Source organism: Microcebus murinus, chromosome 2 (genome assembly GCF_040939455.1).
Source record: "Microcebus murinus isolate Inina chromosome 2, M.murinus_Inina_mat1.0, whole genome shotgun sequence".
Classification (NCBI taxonomy): domain Eukaryota; kingdom Metazoa; phylum Chordata; class Mammalia; order Primates; family Cheirogaleidae; genus Microcebus; species Microcebus murinus.
In genome coordinates this window covers 69,116,233-69,138,863 of record NC_134105.1, presented here as the reverse complement: position 1 = coordinate 69,138,863, position 22,631 = coordinate 69,116,233, and the positions used below count along the sequence as shown (strand labels likewise).

The 22,631-nt window shown below is 37.2% G+C and overlaps 1 protein-coding gene across 1 annotated transcript in view; it reads right to left on the bottom strand.

Moving 5' to 3' along the window:
* CLCA2 (chloride channel accessory 2) overlaps positions 1-22,301 on the bottom strand; it is a 31,049-nt gene extending 8,748 nt beyond the window's left edge. The window contains exons 1-11 of the mRNA XM_012747534.3: positions 22,030-22,301; positions 20,992-21,129; positions 17,592-17,742; positions 15,234-15,342; positions 13,645-13,804; positions 10,656-10,883; positions 8,304-8,534; positions 7,007-7,184; positions 6,089-6,195; positions 3,913-4,137; positions 1,401-1,671 (exon numbers count right to left, since the gene is read on the bottom strand). Of these exons, the coding sequence (XP_012602988.2) occupies positions 1,401-1,671; positions 3,913-4,137; positions 6,089-6,195; positions 7,007-7,184; positions 8,304-8,534; positions 10,656-10,883; positions 13,645-13,804; positions 15,234-15,342; positions 17,592-17,742; positions 20,992-21,129; positions 22,030-22,215 (1,984 nt within the window). The 5' untranslated portion in view covers positions 22,216-22,301. The remainder of the gene's footprint in view (positions 1-1,400; positions 1,672-3,912; positions 4,138-6,088; positions 6,196-7,006; positions 7,185-8,303; positions 8,535-10,655; positions 10,884-13,644; positions 13,805-15,233; positions 15,343-17,591; positions 17,743-20,991; positions 21,130-22,029) is intronic.
* Between the last annotated feature and the right edge of the window lie 330 nt (positions 22,302-22,631).

Below are 22,631 nucleotides of genomic sequence, written 5' to 3'. Positions count from 1 at the left end.
CTAATTTTACTTAGCATATAAATATTGCTTCCATTGTAAAAATATTAATAAGTATTAGACTACTTTGTACATTATGTTAAGTATTGTTGGAGGAAAACTAAATTTACACTTTGTGGCTTGAGCAGTATTTCTCATTATTTCATTCATTAGCATATAAATTTAGACATCAAACAAATAAAATGGTTCCAGGGAATACATATAAAAGCCTATTGAGCTGAATCAGGTAGTTTTCCCTAAGAGAAGCAGGATCTGTTCTCCAGGCCAGCCCACAGTCTGGGCAAGGGAGAAACATTCTACAAAGTGCAGTTTTGGACTGTAAACAAAAATGAAAGGTAAGGACATGGATAAGCAATGAGAGCACGAGAAGTTCATTTGGATCCACTCCAATAGGCAAAACAAGAAGACTTCTCTGGTATCGCTCTGAGGTGGACTTGAACCAAAATCCTTTGAATGAACTTTTGTTTCATAAATGTCATACGCTATTGCCATGGCAAGATACTAATGGGCTGCCAAACCCAAGACTCTTGGAAAAAGATTAACTTGGAAACAACAGGGTGAAAGAATATAATTTTATTAGTAGATCAAACATTTAGGGCTGCCAACATAGACCTCAAGGTCTATTATCATTCAGAGAATTTAGTTTAGGAAAAGAACAGAACAGGAAAAATGGAACAACAAAGGAGTTTGTTTTTTAAAGTAAAAAAAAATTAATGAGAAATAGTCCAAGTGTTGCCGTTTGCCTGGCCAGATGCTGTGCTGTCTGTAATGTATAATGATGAGGCTCTGAACTCTGTACAAAATGAGAGCTTTGAGGTAGGGTTTTGTTTTGTTTTATTTTATTTTCCCAGGGGTAAGGAAATCTCTATCCTGCTTCCTCCGGGCTTGTGGGCCTGGTCTTCTTGGGACCAAATCACACATGTAAAAGACACTGGCTGTGCTACAGATAGGCTGTGCCCTCCTGTCAACCCAGCTACTCAGCCAAAGAATAGTCCAGGGTCAACTCATGGGTCATAAGTTCTATTTCCAATTTTTTCTTCACAACTGGGTCCAAAGGGGAAAAAATGGGTTAACCGTCACTGTATCTCCCTTCTTGAGTTTTCATTTACTATTTTAACTGTGCAATCTTGTTCTTTTGGATAGCAAAACTGATGAATCTTAGAGGAATATGGGTATGTCATAAGGACCTCACTGAGTGGAGCCTCACAGGGACTCTTTTCTCTAGTCAACCTGCAGCTACTCAGTATGTCAGTGAGTCTCTGAGAATTTGAGAATCTGATAAGATTGAATAAGAAAAATAATTGAATTGTAGGAATTTTGCAGATAAGCTTAATATCGATACTACAGCATCATATCACCACAGCTCTTGAGAACATGAAAATCAGAATGACATTTCTTCTTACCTGCTCCATTATCCAGAAGTCTCAGAGTGACAGGATCTCCAGTCTCTGGCTCAACTGTGGCAGTTACAGTAGCATTAAGAATGGGATAAAACCCCTTTCTCACATTGGCATAAATCATGAAGGGCTGGGGAAAATGGGTGCTGTCTCTTTCCACAAAGGCTTCCACAGTGAATGGGGGTACAGCTGAGCTGGAGGCACGAGAGGTCACTGTCACTTTCAGGGCTTGCAGAGAATGGTGAGTATTGTTCAGTGTGTAAGTCCAGCGCCCTGGCTGTAAAACAAAAGCTTTTTGTTTTGAAAAGTGTGAAGGAAAAAAAAAAATCAAACCTAATTTTAAAGCATACATCTAAGCCCCTGGGTTTTTTTGCTCTTCTTTTGTTGATGTTGCATTTTTTAAAAATATTACAAAAGGATGTCAGGAAAAGTAATATTGGTTAAGGGATGACTGAATTCATATTTACATGGCTTTCATGGCATACACCAATTTTATTCTTAGGTATTCTTTAGGGAATTTTACGGATTTATTTGGGGTGGGGAAGAATACATCTTGATTCACATTTTTAGAGCATAATAACAGTGCGCAGTTTCAAAGTACTTTTCAAATATTAATCTGAGCCCCTTTACCCAAAAGGAGATTAAATGTTTTTATTTATTTTCATAACTGAGAAAATTACATCAAACTAAGTGGACCATTATGATTTATGTGGACACCTTGGACTAAAAGGCAAGAATAGCCTTCTTTCCCTCCACTCCCCTAAACTCCCACTCCCAGAAATCTCAAGCAATAAAAACCACATATATTGATAGGGATTAAAAAAAAGACCTACTATTTTTAATAGATCAGGATTATACAATGTCTGTGTTGAGTAATTTATGGAAATACTGCTAAACACCATTCTCTTGCCTATCTAGACTGAATGGGAGAAACCTACAAAAGAAAGTCTGAAAGAAAAAGGCTAGCAAAAACTTATCCTTTTGACTAAGCTCTACATATATTGCTTTTTTGTAACTAGTACTCCTTATTAAACCCTGGAAATAACAGGAGGAGCACACAGAGCAGGAGGAAGAACAGAAAAGCAGTGGGAAAGGTGTGACTCAGGTGGAGAGCTAAGATGCTCCACACCCTACCCAGCCTTCACTGGAATTGTCCAGTGAAGTCATGACTCAAGCACCAAGATCTAGCTCTCTATAGTCTTTCTTGAATTCATAGCATTAGTATGCTATCCAGAATGAGGCCAGACCCTCCACATCAAAAAGTTCTCTTTGGGTGTAATAAGTGCTGCAGTATGGGCACCTAATCCAGACTAAGGCAAAAGGAACAAGAAGTAGGTAATGTGCCCCTGGCCCTTGTGCACAGCTGTGAAAAAAACATGATGACTTTGGAGAAAAGTTCAGTAGGAGCAGAGCATAGGGTGTTTGAGAGAAGGGGTATGACATAAGCTTGGGCAGAAGCCAGAACACGAAGGGCCTAGTATGTAAAGTAACCACTTATAGTTCATCCTGGAACAGGAGGTTGATCAGATTTGTGCTTCAAAAGGATCACTCTGATAGAGATGAAGAAAGGAAGAGAGAGATGGAAATTCAGAGTCAAGAAGGTCGGTTAACAGGCTGTCAACAGTGATGGGAGTGGGGGCAGGGGTGGTCTGTGACAAGGCACTGAATTCAGGTGGTGCAAGAGCAGATCTGATCAATCTACAACCCTGCTTAGAACTTTAATGGTTTCCTTGTACCTTAAGGACTCAAGCCTCTGTTCCTTTCGTTGTCATGCAAAGCCCTTCCTGACATCGCTCCTGTGTTTGTCCAGCCTCATCACTCCCCTCTCCTTCCTTTGCCTATACCCCCACCTTATGTGCTATGTTCGTCCACATTAAACTACTCACAGTTGTATTAACAGCCATGTTCTTTTTCTCAGAGCCTTTCTAAATGCTGTTTCTTCTGCCCAGAATGTCATATGCAATTTCTGGCCCCTTTATTCCTTATATTTCCATTTTGATGTCTTCACTTCCAGGAAGAATTCTCTTTCCCACCCTCCTGTATGCTCTGACAGTACCCTGTGCTTACTCCTATCATGACATTTTACTATAAAGTAACTAGAACAAGACCAAACACATAGTAGGTGCTGAAAAACAAATGGATTACATGTATTCATATTACAAATTCTAGGTAAATATTTTTCCTAAGCATATAGATGACTATGTGTATAAGGATTATGTAAAGAAAGATGTAGGCTGGAAAAAAATTTTTGTACTACTAGTGGAAATACTAATTTACACTGTTGAAGTGAGAAGCATTTGGTATCTGACATTTAAAGTTTTAAACATACCCTTAGTTTTTCCTCTTAAATTTTTATATATTAACAAAACTCTCTCAAAATATTAACAAAACTCTCTCAAATTTAAAGTTTTGATATATCAAACCAATTTTTTCTTTACACAATGCATTTAATCCTATGATTCAATTGAAAGTCATATAGTTGGTTAAATGTCATTATGAACAAGCTCAAAACACCTACCTTAGCAGTTCCTGGAATCCAGAGGCTAGCTGTCCGAAGAGCTAGATTGGTGATAAAATTATTTGTGTAGTATTTTCTTCCATCAGGATCAAATAATACAATCTCAGGGAGACCACTGCTCTGCCATGTAACCAGGAAGTTAGTGTCATTGCCCACACTGTTATCCACAATCACAGTGTTTTTCAATTGGTGATGAGGTTTAACGTTTTCACCCATACTTTCTAGCTGTTAAAGAGAATATATATAAGAGTTTCTGGCATATGAATAATCATTTCATCTTTTTCTTTACTTTTATGACAAAAATGAATTGGTGAAAGTAAAAATAATTTAATTCTGACATGTACTGTTGTTATATAAATCATTTTTCATATAAAATTTGCCAAAGCAAAATGTTGTTTAGTATTCAGTAGGTATAAAATGTTTTGTTATAGTTAAAGCAAGTGTCATTTCATTATGCTTTGCCAAAAGATTTTAATTGTTCTCACATTGCCTCTCATCCAAATCAACATTGGTTTCAGATCAGCAATTATAATAACAAAGTTTTAAACATTTTTACTTGCAAATGTGCTTACATTTTATTAATTTGTATGTAATCTGTCCAAATAATTTTCCATATCTTAATAAGAAAAAAATGGGCTTGGGGAGGGTTTGGGAACATTTAAAAAGTCATTCAGCCATTCACAATAAGACAGTGCTCGCATGTGTGTACACCCATGTGTAACATGTACAGAGTGAATACATACATATGCCTGGCACTGTGCTAAATGCTTCTCCTATGTTATCTCACTTGCTCCTTATGAAAACCCTCAGATAAAAGTGCTATTGTTATCTACATTTTACAGACAAGAAGCTTTAGGCTTAGAGAAGTAATTTACCCAATGTCCCATAGCAAGGAGGTAGAATTGGGATAAAACCCAGGCAGGCTGACATCAGAATCCTTGCATTTAATTACTATGTAGTCACAATGGAGACAAGTCTATAAATAACTTTCAAAATTTATATTTATTAAGTAAATACATTATTAGCACTTGGTAAAAATTGCTCAAACCTGGAAACCATATAAAATTATATTGGTGGATGACAGCAAAGACATTTTGGACTAGTCGTTCAATTTAAAATGGCTGTGGACTGTTGACTACTATGCCATGTTCTGTGCTGGGTCCAGGGCTGCCAAAGGGGACATAGACATAGTTCCTGATCATAGTTCCTGATGGCAGCACTAATGGCATGGAACAGCTAGGGCTAATTTGAACCCACATGAATAATATTTTATATTATATCTGGTTTTTACATTTTAAAACATTTTTCTTTATTCCATATTACTAAAGAGGATACCATGGGTTATAAAGATTGTTGAATATTATCAGCAGAAGAACTGATTATGGTCTAATTTATAATAATATATTGTCATTTATAACTCACATTTTTTACTTCCAATTGTGGAATTGTGGTCATTACCTTTACTGTGTACATATAATATTCATGTTAAACATGTCCTAACAATAATTTACTAACTGCATTGTTCACATTAAGTCATAAACTTGGCAGGTTCACTTACCATCTGTGAGGAAATTACAGATGGGATTTTCTTCAAAACATTATTCAAATATGTCCAAAATATCTTTAAAGTACTTAAAAAGAAAAAAATATTGGCCCTTTAAAACTACTTGACTAGAGGAAGCTTTTGTGAACAAAAATCAAGTAAATTGTTGTAGTTGAAGAGACATTTAAAAATTTTTAGAATTTAATGAACTAGTTGGTACTCCTTATACAAGGGAGGAGTTTCAAAGATGTTAAGCAAAAAAGTAAGGTGGATTCTGATTTATGGAAAATTATTATGGCACTAAAACTAAATACTCAGTTTCTTATTTTTCTTCTGGGTCTTGCGTCCACCCTGCCCACACCTGCATTTTGAGCCACAGGAAGGAGCAAGCTCTGCTCACAGACCTTGAAAAGCTCAGGTAGCAATAACAGACCATGGCTCCTAGGGCTGAGAAGGACAGATGCCGGGTGAAAAGGAAGCCAGGCTCTGGTGATGCCAAGAAGCCTTCTACACACAGGCCATTACATATTCAAATTAGGTTAATGAAACAGTCAGCACAATTCATCTATTTCCCTTGCTTCCTTCTCCTCCCCCACCCCCCATCTGTAAATATAACATCGAGAAAATTCTGACCTGAACACGTTGCTGAAAAATGTCTCCAGTTCCAGAGGAAATTCTACTGAAAGCATCAATCATGCTATTGGAGTCTGATTTATCTGGAACAAAGAACTTTAAGCCTCCTGAAATACATGATTGGGATGTTAACTCTTAAATAGATAAAATAAGACAAAAAATAAAATGTTAGGCCTTTTCCAACAAACTTCTTTGCATTAGATTGTTAGTTTTGGGGAAGGAGGAGCTGTGCTTGACTTGCCTTGCATGATAGCCTATACAACCACTTGGTACATGGTCCCAAGCATGTGGTTTCAGCTGTTCTACTCACAGCTGTATTGTGAGGGTCTAGGACTCTGCCCAGCACATAAGAATTCAATATTTATTAACCAGTCTTGTAATTAAGGTAATTCCTAGATAATTTGGTTTAATTGCTATCTATTTACATCCCTATTTACCTTTATATTCTGAAAACATTATGTTAAAAAATAATTCAATAAAACCTAAATTTCCATTGTCAAATCAGCAACCTATTTTTTTTTACTGAATATAAGGAATATATGATAAAATTTTTTTATGCTTCATTTAGAACAAAAAACGATATATATCTTACAATACCATGTGTGTCCTTATCATAGAAGTTAGTGCACTTAATATTCAATATATTTTTTAGCTGCATGATTATACATGGTCAGGCTGGTTTAACAAATAAATTATAAAAACGTTATTTTCATTGGATGTATTTAATTGGGAATTTCTAGAGAAAAGGTAAAAACAATCAACAAAATTTTGACAGATAATAGCAATAAATTTTGTGTGTTTTTAAGAAAACTTTTAACTTTTTCAATTAAGCCATATAATCTGAGTTTCATGGTTGTGCTTTGAATATTCCAGTTAAAAGGAAATGCTTTAAAAGATATGTTTTTAGAAATTTATTACCTGTATGTTGTGATAATTCCTCTAGGTTTTGGACCACAGATGAACCTAGGGCAATGGAATGAATGGTCGAACCACTGCTGAGTACAGTGAGTAAGCAGTTGCTGATATGCTTATCATCTCCACTGGTCACTAATATCATCACAGAGCCATAGGCTTTTCCATTCAGTTTTTCAACCACCTGAACATAGAGTATCAGTCATTTGGGAGAAGTTCTAGTTCATATTGTTTTACTGAGCAGAAGAATTCACCTCTCATTCCAAATTCCCACCAATGAGGCACACACCCCATTGATGCTCCCTGTAGCTCCCTAGACTCCATGCCCATCCCATCTCAGTCTTCACCTCATCCCTCACAGCACGTGTCACCCAAAGGCTATTCCCAGTTTGCTTGTGGGCAGGGACCGTTCCTGCTTGAATCCTCATGATATGCCGGTAGTTTAGAATAGTGTCCATCATAGAAGATGTGGGTTCCATTACTGGGTGAGAGCCTTGATCCCGAGATCCAGTAAGTGACCAATGAGAGGGCCTAGAGCAGTGGTTCTCAACCTTCACTGCACATTGGAATCAGATGGGGAGCTTTAAAAATTTTTAGTGGCTAAGCACACCTCAGATCAATTAAGTCAGAATCTCTTGGGTAAGACCCAGGCATCAGTATTTTTTTAATCCCCAGCCTATTTCAATGGGCAGCCAAGATTGAGAAATACTTGGCTGTAGGTAGCAACAACAGAAGCTGAAGTATCTTGTTTTGCTATCAGATGCTTGATGTGTGGCTGCATCCCAGATGCTGAATCCAAACTTGTGCTGATTTAGATGAACTCTGTCATTCCTTGAAACATATCTCTGGCCTTACTTCATTCTCATATATGTGGGGTCTAGTATTACTACAGGCAGAAGCTGGACATGTTGATTTTGACATGTTGAAAACCTAGACATGTTGAAAACCCAAGGATAAAAATGGCCACAACTAGAATAGTCCTAGAATGGATAGAGACAGTTTAGAAAGTGCCCAGATGATGTTTAAGTGCTCTGATCTTAGCCATTATATTCATTTATTTATTCATTCCTTCAGCAAGCATTTATCAAGCAATTATTATAAATCAGATGCTTTGCTAGGCACAGGGAATACAACGGTGAACAAGACATGGTTCCTGACTTTAAATATAATCTATCACTATTCTTCTATTGTTGAGGCTGTTATGACCTACTGTCACATATTGCCCCTCATCAGAAGAAACCTTGTATGTAGAATGAAGGAAAGGAAAGTGATGTTATCCAAGAATTAGGAAGCTCTACCATACCTCAAATCCCTTCTTAAGCCCTGAACAGATGCTGGCTTCTGCTCCAGCTGACACAGTGGTGGGCAGATATGAAACCAGCAGCTTTCGGTCATCATTACTGTTAATTTGGTGTAGCTGGGCTCTGATCTCTCCTTTGCTACTGAAACTTGCAATACCCACAAAGGTATGAATTTCAACAATCTGCATCAAATAAAATTCTGCTGCTTGTTGCAGTCGAAGGAGTCTGTCAGCCTATGTCCCAAAAAGGAAAAAGGAAGGTGACAACATTTAGTTGGTAGACAAAAGTATGATCAAGTAACTTATTAGCAAACTTCTCTGCTACTTCTTTAGAGATGTTGGATTATAATTTTTTGAGTTGTAAAGGCTTACACAATATTAGAATATTAGGTGATTAATTGCAGGCTCCAAAATGCAATGCTTTTCAGGGAAGGGGGAGTAGTTTGGAACACTGCCCCCAACAAGCTGCTCATAATTTACTACTCTCTTCTAAGAACACATATCCCCCACTATTTCTCTCCAACCTAGAATTCAGAGATCCATGAAACCAATTGAAACTAGGTTTGTAACTGCTTCTTTTAAAATTCAGTCTGGGTAAAAGGAAACATTGCAAGGAGATCTTGTGGTAGGGAAGAGTGAGTATCTGTCTTGCACTATCCTGTTCACTGCATCTGTGAAGTGGGGATAATATCTTTCTTGTTTATTAAATGGGAGTTGCTATGAGGATTAACTAAGATATGTATATGATGGTATAGTTATACCATGAAGTACTAACCAAATATAAAGTAATATAGTGACCAGGTTTAGGCAAGGAATGCTACTGATTAATGCTCTGGAGTCACTTATTTTGAAGGTTGTGGGAAAAGAGAAAGGAACAGCCAGCTGAGCTTCAGTGATCACCTGTTCAGTAATGACTATGATCTCCATCTCCAACGCAGACATCTCCCTTAATATCTGGACCTGCATTTCACACTTCTTAAGACACATCACCAATTTAACGTCCCACAGGTACCTCAAATTCTACATACTTTGAATTCATTACCAGTCTTCTTGAATATAGTTTCTCTTACAATATTGGGAAGTAAGTTTGCAGAGGGGATAGAATAAGGACTTTGAACCCTGTCTTCAACCTTTGCTAATTATGTGACCATGGAAAAATTACTTCCATTTTTTTAGCTTCAGTTTGCTTATCTGCAAAATGGAAACTGAGTAAGCACACAGAATATAATAGCTATTGCCACTATCATGGTCATCAAATCATCATTGCCAATCATGGTCTCTACTCCCACTAGTCCCAGAAACCTGGGACTCTCTTTTACCACTCCTCTGTTACCAGCTCCCATAACATTAAATCAGTCCTTTCAATTCAACATCTTGAATTTCTCTCAAATCCATACCATGCCTCTTTCCCATTTGCCACTTCTCAGCTCTCCTGTGTGTTAGTTATAGCCATACCAATCAATGCCCTTCCCTTGAACAAGTCCTAATTTTGCCTCTTGGCCACTGCACATACTCTTCCCTTCCTAAGAACAGGTAGTGGATCATAGTTTGGCAACTTTGGCATAGATACTAGTGAAAAATTTAGAAGTGATGAGTTTTGAGCATTTAGTACATGTGTTTTAATATATTTTATCTAATTGTAAATTTACTTAATCTTTATTAATGGCTATGTTTAATAACTGGCTTGCAAATTTCCTAAAAATGTAACAGTTGACTGTTATGAAAGTAGGTGTTATTATCACTATTTTACCTATGAGAAAACTGTTTTTCAGAGAGGTCATCTTGCTCTTTATTACATAGACAGTAAGTGAAGGAGCCAGGTATTAACGCACATCTGCCTGATTCCAGAGACTCAGCCTTTAATCACTCTCTGAGAACCAGAGTTTTTAAGAGTGGTTTTCCAGGAGGCTGATAAATCACCAGAATACTGAGATATCATCTCCTGTACATAGTGACATGGAAAATATACATATAAAGGACATGCATGTTCACTTCAAACTCACAAGTCTACTACCTCGACCAGGAATATTTACCAGTGAGTGGAATATGGCCAGGCAGAAGCTTTTTGTTACATGTCAGAGTTTTGGAAAATGGTCTTGGTTGGGAAAAGTTGCAATTAGTAGCAAAAATGAGGGTTAGGAATTATCTATGGATTTCATTTATCTGCATTATCTCCATTTTTGGGCCACATTCTGAATTTGTTCCTCCTGTCTCCAGGAAGATAAGATGTCCTTGACTACCACAAACCTTTTGCCTCCTTTCCTCATTCCCCTTTACCCCCTGAAAATAAAAACAATTAAAAACTCATGGGAAAAATTATAAATGGTTTATAATCATTTAAATTCAAAATGTTACCTCTGCCATCTTGCTAGACACATCCAGCACTAAACAGACCACTTTGTCACCAGCCTGTATAAGGGAGAATGTGGGAGGAGGTGGAAGCTCAGTCCCATTCATAGGAAAGCTGTGATTAAAGTCATCAGATTCTGTGATTATGTCCCACGCACTTCTGAGGCTGCACATTTGGTTCTGTAAGTTTGGAGCTTCTTGGTTGTGAGTACTTGCATTACAGAATTCAACCACCTGGAAAAGAACAGTCGATCAAGGAACAAAAGCACTCCTCCCATGCCAGACATACTTCTCATTCTCATTTACCTACAGGTAAAAGGAAAGATGAGCCGAAAGAAATCAGAAGTGCTACAGTAATGTACTTTCCTTCAAGAATGACATCAAAATTTACAAATAAACCTTGGCATCCTTGCTTGAAACATTGCACCTTTGTTGTACTGAGAGCTATTGCTATTAAAGTTTACTTGCACTTGGATAACAGAGAGCAGACTGTGCATGTGCATATATATCTATACGTACCTCAGTCTTGAGAAAACAAAACAATTTTCCTCCTTCCTTAACATGATATGGTGTTAAGAAAACACCCCAAGAGATATTATCTTATCAGCTTATTCCTTGGAATCAGCTTTAATGACAACTGCACCTATATTTGTTGATCAGTCAACATATATTAATCTAGCTCAAATATTGATCTCTGTAAGAATAAGATAAGAAAGAAAACAACTTCTGAACTCTACTTACTTCCTGAACTCCCTCCCACAATTTGGAAATATAGATTATATTAACTTAATGATTATATTAACTTATATTAACTTAATGATACTGACCCTATGTCAGCACCCCACTTAAGAATATGATTTGTGTTGCAAAATAATGCCTCACCATCTATTCCTATTAGCACAAAGAGTTGATACTTCCTGCTAACAGAGCCATGGGAGCTTAGAGCTAGAAGAAGCCTTATAGACTCTCTAATCTCATCTCTAAATTCATAGAAGAGAAAGATGAAGCTTTGAAAGGATAAGAACTACTTAAAGACATGAGTTTCTTAGTAGTGTGGGGAGACAGGATCAGAACTTAACTTTGTCTTGTTTTGTTTAACTCTTTTTCTTACATTTCATAATTATGGTTAGGGGATTGTGACACATCTCTGACTGAATATTTATAAATAGGTCTTTCAAAAGATCATGAAGATAGTACCTAGTCACAAACAATGTGGATCAAATACGTGGGATCAGGTTGGCTTCAGATATTAAAGCTATAAATTAAAAACATGGGCCGGGCGCGGTGGCTCACGCCTGTAATCCTAGCACTCTGGGAGGCCGAGGCGGGCGGATTGCTCAAGGTCAGGAGTTCAAAACCAGCCTGAGCGAGACCCCGTCTCTACCATAAAAATAGAAAGAAATTAATTGGCCAACTAATATATATATATATATATAAAAAAATCAGCCGGGCATGGTGGCTTGTGCCTGTAGTCCCAGCTACTCGGGAGGCTGAGGCAGGAGGATCGCTTGAGCCCAGGAGTTTGAGGTTGCTGTGAGCTAGGCTGACGCCACGGCACTCACTCTAGCCTAGGCAAGAAAGCGAGACTCTGTCTCAAAAAAAAAAAAAAAAAAAAAAAAAAAAAAAAAAAAAAAAACATGACAGGCCGGGCGCTGTGGCTCACGCCTGTAATCCTAGCTCTTGGGAGGCCGAGGCGGGCGGATTGCTCAAGGTCAGGAGTTCAAAACCAGCCTGAGCAAGAGCGAGACCCCGTCTCTACTATAAATAGAAAGAAATTAATTGGCCAACTGATATATATATAAAAAATTAGCCGGGCATGGTGGCGCATGCCTGTAGTCCCAGCTACTCGGGAGGCTGAGGCAGGAGGATCGCTTGAGCCCAGGAGTTTGAGGTTGCTGTGAGCTAGGCTGACGCCACGGCACTCACTCTAGCCTGGACAACAAAGTGAGACTCTGTCTCAAAAAAAAAAAATAAAATAAAAAAAATAAATAAATAAAAACATGACAGCTAGGACAAGAAATATGAAAAATTACCTTAAGGGTACACAATGACCCCTAGCCTTGACTAAAATTAGACTAAAGCCAGACTGAAAAAAAAAAGGTTATCTAAAAAAAAAAAAAAGACTGTGTCAAACCAAGGGGCCTTGGTCAATCGTGGAAATGAAAAGAAAGTTCCACAGAGGCATGAGCCTGCAGTGCTCCCAGCCCTGTGGAAAGATGACCCACACACGTGACTTTCAGGTTTTTGTGAACTTGGATAGACAGATCGGGTCACAAATATTGATTCCACTAAGCCTCTGAATCACCTAACTCCCTCCTTTCTGATTCCATAGTCTTAGAGCAGGCTTCTGGTGAGACCTTGGCTGTTTCATGTTGCTTTGTTCAGAGAGAAGATGAACTGGCCAGAAGCTGCAAGTATGAGATGCCCACGACAGTTAGAATACTCTTTTATTATGATCATTTAAAAACTGTGTTTTGGATTTGTCTCTTGTCAGCTAGCATGGAATACTGACAAGGTCAGGTTTCTAAACATGTAAAGCTGAGGGTTAGTTGACTTCCCTGGTGCTATCTTATTTCTCTTAAGTTCTAGACTATGTCACACAAGGGAAAGAAAATTAGGGTATGCAATTAAAATAAAGAGTGGTTTTCTACCTTAAGTGAGAGAAATACAATCATTTGTTATATCACTCATTAACCCCATACATTTTCTGATGAAAGAATACAGGAACACCACCATATGAGCAATATATTTTGTGGTCTCCAGAGTCCCCTAGTTAAATCACCTTCTTTAGAAAGCAAATTGTCACTTTCCTAAAGGAATCTATTTTTGGTGATCATCTTGGGAGCCTTAGTTTTTTCAATCTGTAGAATAAAAACTAGATGAAAACTATAAAGTACAGTGAATCTTAATTGTTTTATAATTCAAATACTTATATCATCTATCGCATGAAGAGAAGGAATCTTGCAGGAGTTTGTCATCTCAAGGCCATACTTACAGAAGATAAACTTTGCATGAACATTATTGATGCAGTTGCATTTTGTGTGTTATTATAGAGAAACATACATCCTTCTTTGAAAAGCTTACTAATAATACAGTTTTCTTGAGGACAAGGACCTTTTTCACACACGAAAATGCCAGTGATGTCAGATGAACACCTAAAAATGGAAAGAGAAACTGAGAATTGAGTTTATTTTAGAAATACTTGTGTTTATTCTTGACTAGCTTATATAATCATTTGTGTCAAGGATTATAGCTTGCTAGATACCCACAAAATATTTCAAAAACTGCTCTATTAAGAAAGTTCATTGATTTATAGATGCACTCCAATTTATTTTAAAGGATTGGGTCTTGATGAAGGGGTTCTGTATTGCCAAGGGCTTTAACAACTAAACAGGGTCAAAGCAAAAGATACCAGGAAATCCAGATGGACTTTGGGATGCCCAACGAAAGACGTGAGTGGCAATATCTGGAGTCAGTTCTCCTTTGAGCTCATTTCCACTGAACATCAGGGAATGAAGACAATGAACATGTGATGATGATATTTAAAGGATTCCTTCTAGCCAGGTATGGTGGATTGCACCTGTAATCCTAGCTCTTTGAGAGGCCAAAGGTGGAGTACTGCTTGAGGCCAAGAGTTGGAGACCAGCCTGAGCAACACAGGGAGACCCTGCCTCTACAAGAAATAGAAAAATTAGCCAAGCATGGTGGTGTAAGCCGGTAGTCTCAGCTACTCAAGAAGCTGAGGTGGAAGGATTGCTTGAGCCCAGGAGTGTGAGGTTGCACCGAGCTATGATGATGCCACTGCACTCTAGCTGGGACAACAAAGCAAGACCACGTCTCAGAAAAACAAACAAACAAAAAAGGATTTCTTCCCAAATCAGCAATGTCAAATGTTGTCAGTGGGAGTGAAAAGCAGAGCCACTCTCAGGAATTGATCAATATCTACCTAAGTTACAGTTGAGGGTACCCTTTGACCTGGTAATTCTTGGAAGAATTCAACAGATGTGTAGATCTGCCTACACATGAAAAATGACATACACGCAGCATCATGACCTACTGTATTATTGGTAATTACAAAAGATAAGGAATAACTCATGTGACAACAAAAGATAGGGAACAACTCATGTGACCAATAAGAGGGGACTGCTTGAATAAATTATGGTACATCCACACAATGGAAAACTATGCAATTATTAACAAAAAGAGTACAAAATATACATTCATATTTATTTGAATTTGCCTGAAGAAATACTGAAAAAATAAACAAGAAACAATCAAAATGGTTACCTAGATGAGATGAGAGGGGAGGGAATAGAATAAAGACAGTGGTGGGAACAAGACACCCAAAATTATGACTTTTTATATTGTTTTGATATTTGAATCATATAAATATTTTCTAATTTTTTTGAAAATACAATAAAATTTAAGAAATGAAAAATGAAAGGATCTCTTTTTTGTCAAGTTTTAGCTGCAATTACATTAAGAAATTGCTTAATTAACTATGCAATAATTTAATTGCTTAAATTATAAACAATTTTAGAGTCAAATAAATAATGAATTTTAAACATGAGAAAAAGTACTGACCTTGTTACTTTAATTTGATTTTGACCATTTATGTAGAAAGGTTTGTCATTGTTATATTCATCAAACACACCCCAATGGAGATGGGCCCATTCATGGACAAACACTCTACCTGTGGAAGAGAGAGCTTTTGCTTTTGAGCTTCTAACATGTCAGCAATAGTCCTCACTGATCAGTGCAGATGTGACATTACTCGACTATACGTGCTCATTCCAAAGAGTTGAAATCCAATTCCCTCTCCAACTTTCCTCTCCCCCATCCCATTCCAATCCCCTCCTACTTCACCCCCAACCATAATAAAAAAGGCAGTATGAAAATATGTTTGGCCCCATAAATGCAAACCAGTGATTTACCTGTTGCACATATTTGAAGGCAGTGAGTAGTCCCACATCCTCTCATTTCCCCAGTGAAGCTGCCTAACAGGTTTCTATTTAGCTTCATAGAGGCCTATAAGTTCAGCGTTTGGGAAAAGGGAAAGAAGCACATCCAGGCAAGCAAATAAAGCTTTCCTAATCTTCAGTCTGTGCTATCCAAGAATGCTCTCTTTTTCTTTTCTTTTTTTTTTTTTTTTTTTTGCAGGTATTCTATTTCTATCTAGAGCAATGATTGAAACCTAGGGGCCTGAGAGGGAGGAAGGAGCAAAAAAAAAAGGAAATCATAGAATCTTCTCTCCAGCTTAGATGGTTCTTTCTCTTTTATTTTATCCTTTATTCTCCATGTTTATGTTTATTTCCAACTCTTAGTTCATGGAAACCCTCATCCTTAGCAGCAAATCCTTTATAACTTTTATCTCTATATTTCTAATATTGTAATATGTCTTATATTTCCTTCAAAGTTCAGATCAAAACTTTCTTCTCCCCCATAGAAGTTTTCCAGATGAACTCCCCTCTTAAAGCACACATTTTTCTTTTCTGAATTATTTTAAGATCTGGGAAGCCAGAAAGTATTTGCTGAGTTGACTGAGACTATGGCACATTGTGCAATTTTTGGACCTTGAGATGAAGGAAGGAAGGGTAACAGTCCAAGCTGAAAGTGTTGAAAACTTGTGCCTACTCATGAAATTTAGAAGTGCTGATGAAATCATACATTTGTGCAGAGATTATCAGCATTTCATGGTTACCATGAACAACAATAACAAAAAAACAATGTTTTCATAAAGTATTTTGTAAAGTATATTTTATAGAGTGTGTTGTTCCATTTCCTACTAACTAGACAGGGGATAACAAAACCTGTTTAGGTTTAAGTAGGGTAAAAAAAATTAAAATATAATTTGAAATGCACTACTGTAAGTTAACTCAAAAATAAAAATTTAAGATTGGTCTAGTTAGCCCCTGATCACCTGATCTGTTCTCACTAGTTTCTCCTTCAGATCATATCCACTAAATACCAGTGTCCAGGCCTACGACCCTGACTTCTCTCCCAAACTCCAGCTGCTGCCGATATCCACCCACAGGCTGAACCTATTTCCCAAGAGAGTCCACTGTGCCTCACCATCAACTGGCCTGAATCAAACTCCTGGATTATTCCTTTACACTGCTGCCTTCTATTTCTGACAAAAACTAGGTGTGTTCTTTGTTCCTTAATGCCATCTACACGCATCTCTTGTCTTTCACTCTGTAGCAGAGTGATCTGGCACATAGGAAGAGCATCTGGCACATAGGAAGTCCTCATTGTCCTTATTACTCTCTTTCCCATCTCACTGTGCCCAATCTTTTTCAAGTCTTGTGGTCTCATACCTGGATGTCTCCCCCTTATTCTCCTAATATCCAGTTTCTCCCTCATTGATCTGAGGGAGCTAGGTTATCCATACATCCAGCTTGATCTTCTTAAATCACTGCTTCAGTAGTGTCACTCCTGTGCTAATCAACTTTCAGTGGTGACTTGATAATCTGGGCATTTTAGGCTGTCCATCACCTAACCCCCATGTGCATTTGAGCATTTTCTTCCTTTGCCCACATTCTCTCTGCACCATCAGTGAGGTCTACTGCTCTCCATCTCTCAAAGATGGCTTGGATTCTTCTGCTGCCACAGTTTTATTCACACTCTTCCCACTAATCTCTCCTTTCTTTCCATTTACCAAAACAATGTTCAGCCTTGAAGATCTTCTCTGTGAGCTCCTTTCTGACCACCATTGGCTCAAAATGATCTTTCATTGGAGTCTTCTAGCACTCTTGTGTGGACCACTAATCTTGTGTTTTAACTCTTTATGGCTCACTTTGTCCCACATCTTTGCATGGACAAGTGGCCTATCCTATTCAAGTTCTTGACAGCTTTCAGGTTTTCTGAGTCCCTTTTAGCACCAAAGACGGAGTATTATGAATAGTACTGTCCAGTGGTTATTGTTTTATTGGTCCCACTTACCTCGTGATCCGTAGCCAGCTGTTAAGTTATCACTCAGTAGAAAATTAGATGTGAAATGAATGTATTTTCCCTCTTTTCCACACCCTTTGTATTGTAGGGTATATGGGTCGTCTCCATGTGCCCCATACCAGTCAGTCACTATGACATTTGCCTAAATTAAAGGAAATGCCTTGTAATACTCTCTATCTCAACTGTGATGATGGTGATATAAATGTATATATTTGTTAAAGCATTTTGAACTGTACATTTAAGATCTGTACATTTTACTGTATGTAATTATATCCCAATTAAAAAACAGAATTAAAAAAATGCCTTGTAGATGGAGTTTAAAATGTATCTGCAGCCAAATATCAACAAAATTAGTTGGCACTTTCTACAATATCTGTATTTTAAAAGCTTAGCAAATTTCTAACTTCAAATTTTCAATAGGGCTTCTTTACTTCCATTAGACCTTTCATTTTCCAGATTAAAATATTCTCAAAAGTCAACACTGTAAAAGTCTGATACTATAAAACTCTATAAAATATAAGTAAAATATTTGAAAAATTTAGAGCATATAAAGAAAGAAATTGAAGAAAATAAGAGCATTTACACATTCAGAACCATAATGTAAGATGTTACAGCCTTTTGTAAACAATTTTCTGTGGGTTATTTCATCAGTGAAAGACAATTGGATATATTTCTTTAAATATTTATCCTTTCATTCCCATAACCAATTATATCAGCAAACAATCATTCTAATGTAGTTATATTTCATCTTATGCCATATTCTTTTCAGTTACTATTGCTAAAATGCAATGTTTTAAATCCAAAACTAATGTAAGTATTTATTCAAGTAACCATCAAGACCATATGATTTTATATACAACATTGTTTCTGTTATTTTTAAGAAGAAAGATAACATGTTGTCCTGGCCCTGACCTTAAAAGTTATGTTGTTGGCCTGGCCTGGTGGCTCATGTCTGTAATCCTAGTACTCTGGGAGGCTGGGGCAGGAGATCGCTCAAGGTCAGGAGTTCGAAAGGAGTCTGAGCAAGAGCAAGACCCCATCTCTACTAAAAATAAAAAGAAATTAATTGGCCAACTAAAAATATATAGAAAAAAATTAGCTGGGCATGGTGGTGCATGCCTGTAGTCCCAGCTACTTGGGAGGCTGAGGCAGAAGATTCCTTGAGCCCAGGAGTTTGAGGTTGCTGTGAGCTAGGCTGATGCCATGGCACTCTGACCTGGGCAACAGAGTAAGACTCTGTCTCAAAAAAAAAAAAAAAAGTTATGTTGTTAAGTGAAAAAGAAAAACAAAAGCCTATTTGGGAACAATAGATCTAATATGAACCAATATATATAATTATCACTATGTGTACTATACATGTACATGTTGTGGGTGGGTATGCCACTAAGAAGAGGATGATAATACTTTCATTTTTATTTTCCATATTTATACATTGTTTAACTTTCTGCAATGAGTCTGAATGACTTCCATAATAATTAACATTTATTTTCAGAAAGATAAGAATTTGAGCCAAGGGCGTTGCAAGGCAATACCTATAAAAAAGGCTAAAGAGGTCAAGCCTTTGGATAGTCGTCACTTGGACAAAATCTCACTCCTGTGTCTTGAAATTTGTACTGTAGCAATAAGGAAAGAGTATTCTGTGTGGGATGAAATAATCAGAGGCTATTTGGGGTTACATTATACCTTAAAGACTATAGTAATTCAGCTCTTATCTACTTTTCCTAATCCTTCCCTTTTCCCTACCTACAATATGTTACAGATTCACAAGGACAAGAACTACCTTGTGTCCTCTGAAGTGCCTAGCATGGCCTCTGTACATAATGATCACTCATTAAGTGTGTGCCTACTTGACATTATGGAGTTAAAGGAATTAGTATGCAACAGATAAATGAACAGTATTCAATGCCTATTATTTCCTTTGATCCTTCTATTCAGTCATATTCTCACTTTTGCTTTACTTATTTATTTCTATCTTCTCCACTAGGGTCAGGAATACCACCTTTGGCAATGTGGTTTTGGTGTTCGTTGTTTCCAATACTTCTTAGTCCCACTGAAGGCCAAATTGATGAATGCAATCACTATAGATAGCTAGAGACAACATAGCTTAGTGAAAGAGCATGGGTTTTGGAGTCAAATAGATATTCAAATTGTGCCTGTGTAATTTACTAGCTGCTTGACTTGGAACAAAGTCCATACCTTATTTGAGCTTCAGTTTCCTAATTTGTGATAACAGCAACTAATTTTAGGCTATGCAAGAATTAATAATATATATAAAATGCCTTGTACTTAGTTGAAGCTTAAACATTGGCTTTCTTCCCAGTTTGCTCTGGTTCCCCTACCCACCTAGCTCCATGCCCAAGCATTGTAAGATGCTTTCATCTTGTCATAAGTCAAATGATTTTAGAAGCCTCTTCAACTTCTTCAGGACATTAAAGTACATATCTAGATTGCTCTGCCACTCAGTTTCTGAGAGAGTAACTTGAAAGGAAAGATAGGGACTTTAAAAACTTAGGGACTTTCATACTGAATGACAGAGATGAGGAAAAGGGGAAGCTGTACCACACATTTGAGTCATTCTGTTAGAGCTATAGTGACCCTCTCAAACCTATGCCATACTGAAGCCCTGAGCTGAGTTCTCAAGGCCTCTACTCCTGGCCCTTCTGGTAGCTATGATAGGCTTTCACAGTGACTTCAAACAGTAATCTGCCAAACTATTTAACATTCATTTACAGTGTGCATAGCAGTAAGTACCAGACACCATCATGGGTGCTTAACCATGATTTGCAGCTTATGAAAGTCTTTTAAAGTTAAGTTCATCTTTGCTTGGAAAAGAAAAGGTAGCCACTCCCCTATCCACCCACACCTTTTCTGCCTTCCTATTTTCTCCTTATTCCTGAAAAATAGCAGCCTGGACTTGGGCTAATGTGAAATTCTGCTAATTTTTAAAATGGCATGAGAAGATGGTCATATTTTTACACATGTGGGTGGCTTGTTTTTGTCTGGACATGCATGTTAACTGCCCAACAGGATGCTAAATGGAGATCATCATAATTGGAATTGTTCCTGTCACAACTTATTCTCAATAGGATAAAACTAGTTCTTGGTCCTCAACCAAAAATTTCAGAAAGGACTCTGTAAATTATAAAATAAAGAGATCTGCTGAGACACTACTTGGGAAATAGCATTTTACTTATTTTTTACTCCATAATTTGCACTCATTAATTTTATTTACATATATTTTGTGATTAAAATTCTGCCCAGTAATATTGTTTGTATATTAAAATTAATGGTTTGATTTTGCTTAAGTTCTCACTTTTACAGTTTAAACATAGTATATTTTGATGTTTTCTTTTTCCCCTTAAGATCATTTAGTGAAATTCTGAATCCTTACCTTTTCATATGATTCTTGTTTTACTTTGCTGTAATTATTAGCTTTCCATGTGGCAGGTATTAAAATCTTTATATTTCTGAAAAACACTCTTCTCTTGGTAGCATTGAATAGATAGTATGAAGCGTCAGTTATCATTTCCTATAGCCAAACAAAAGAAAAACTTATTTTATCACTTGTAAATCCTGTATGTTTTGGTTTTCTGGTTATACTTATGTAGTAATAAAAAAATATTTAAAATATTTTGAAGGAGCCCATTTCTTTTTAGAGAAAATATTAGACAGACTTTGGGAAAACTTAGGAGCAAAGTTTTTTAAAAAAAAAAACTTCAAATGATCATATGGAAGAGATTTTAGAACATTAATGATGTGTCTGTACTTGCCTTCATAATTTTCCCAATGTTGTGAAAGGCTTTTAAGCTTTTACTGAACAAATCCTTTCCCTAGTGTGCCTGTGGGCATGTTCAAGGCCACACCTTATGACAATACTCATTTCACTACAGCATTACCAAAAGGAGGCTCTTAAGTAATAGAGCTAAGATTTTTATTTGTCATATTAAAGTGAAAATAGTCGATTACTTTACAGCATATTCAACTGAGAAGAAATAATTTTACTTTTTAGCACTCCACATAGACTCTCACCCTTTCTGTCTGAAAGTCCTGGATGGAATCCAATAACATGATTTTAACAAGCCCTATCATGCTTATTCACAGTCAAATATCCAGTCTTTGTTGCCACAATGGGTTCTTATTTTCCTAAGTTGCTACCCCAAAACGATCATGTAGGAAAACAAAAAGCTAAAATTAGTAGTAACAAACAACAACAAAAGAGAGAGCTTGACCAGCATTCTGTAAGCTGAGATTATACAGAATTAGATAAATAAATGGAGTTAGCCATTATCATAAATTTTGATGCTATCTTTAAGAAATGCTGCTCTCTCTATGGCTCAAATACAAACCAGGCAGAGTTATTAGCTTTTTAAAGAAAGCTAGAGGTCTGATCTAATGAGATAATGGTATTACTTTCATATTTGCCACTTACCTTAATGTTTGAGATGAGGTTCTGATTCTCTGGTACCTGAGGATTAATCGCAACAAGTAATCCATCATACCCATTGTTTTGAAGCTGCACTCCAGCTCCCAGGAGTAGGAGTTCCGGACTTAGAGCAATCAGGAGAGTCACAAACTTCAGGCTGCAAACAAGACCTGCATTGTCCCTGTGGGTCATGTTGTAGAGGAGCCTCTGGTTTACTCACACTGGGCCTGCTGGGTGCATTATACCAGGCTGTCGATGCTGATGCAGATGGTTTCTTTCTGAACTTGGAAGGTCTTAGAACATACAATGAAGGAGGTGCCTTCTTTCAGAAATCTGGGGTGGATCTATCTGGGACCTGTCTCTACAAGTCCTTTTTCTCTAGGCAATGCCACACTTGCCTGTTCTGTGGCTGAGCTTCCTCCTGAATCATGGTTGGGTAAGAAACCTTCCACACCTTACTCATTTTCTATCTTCTTAGAAGGAAGAGAAAAATAAGACAAAAGGAGCTAAAAAATGAGAGGTCTGGCTAGCTGGGTAGAAATCAGTGTGTCTGGATTGTTCTATCCACTTGCTATAGAAACACAGAAATCTATGGTGATTTTCCTCTC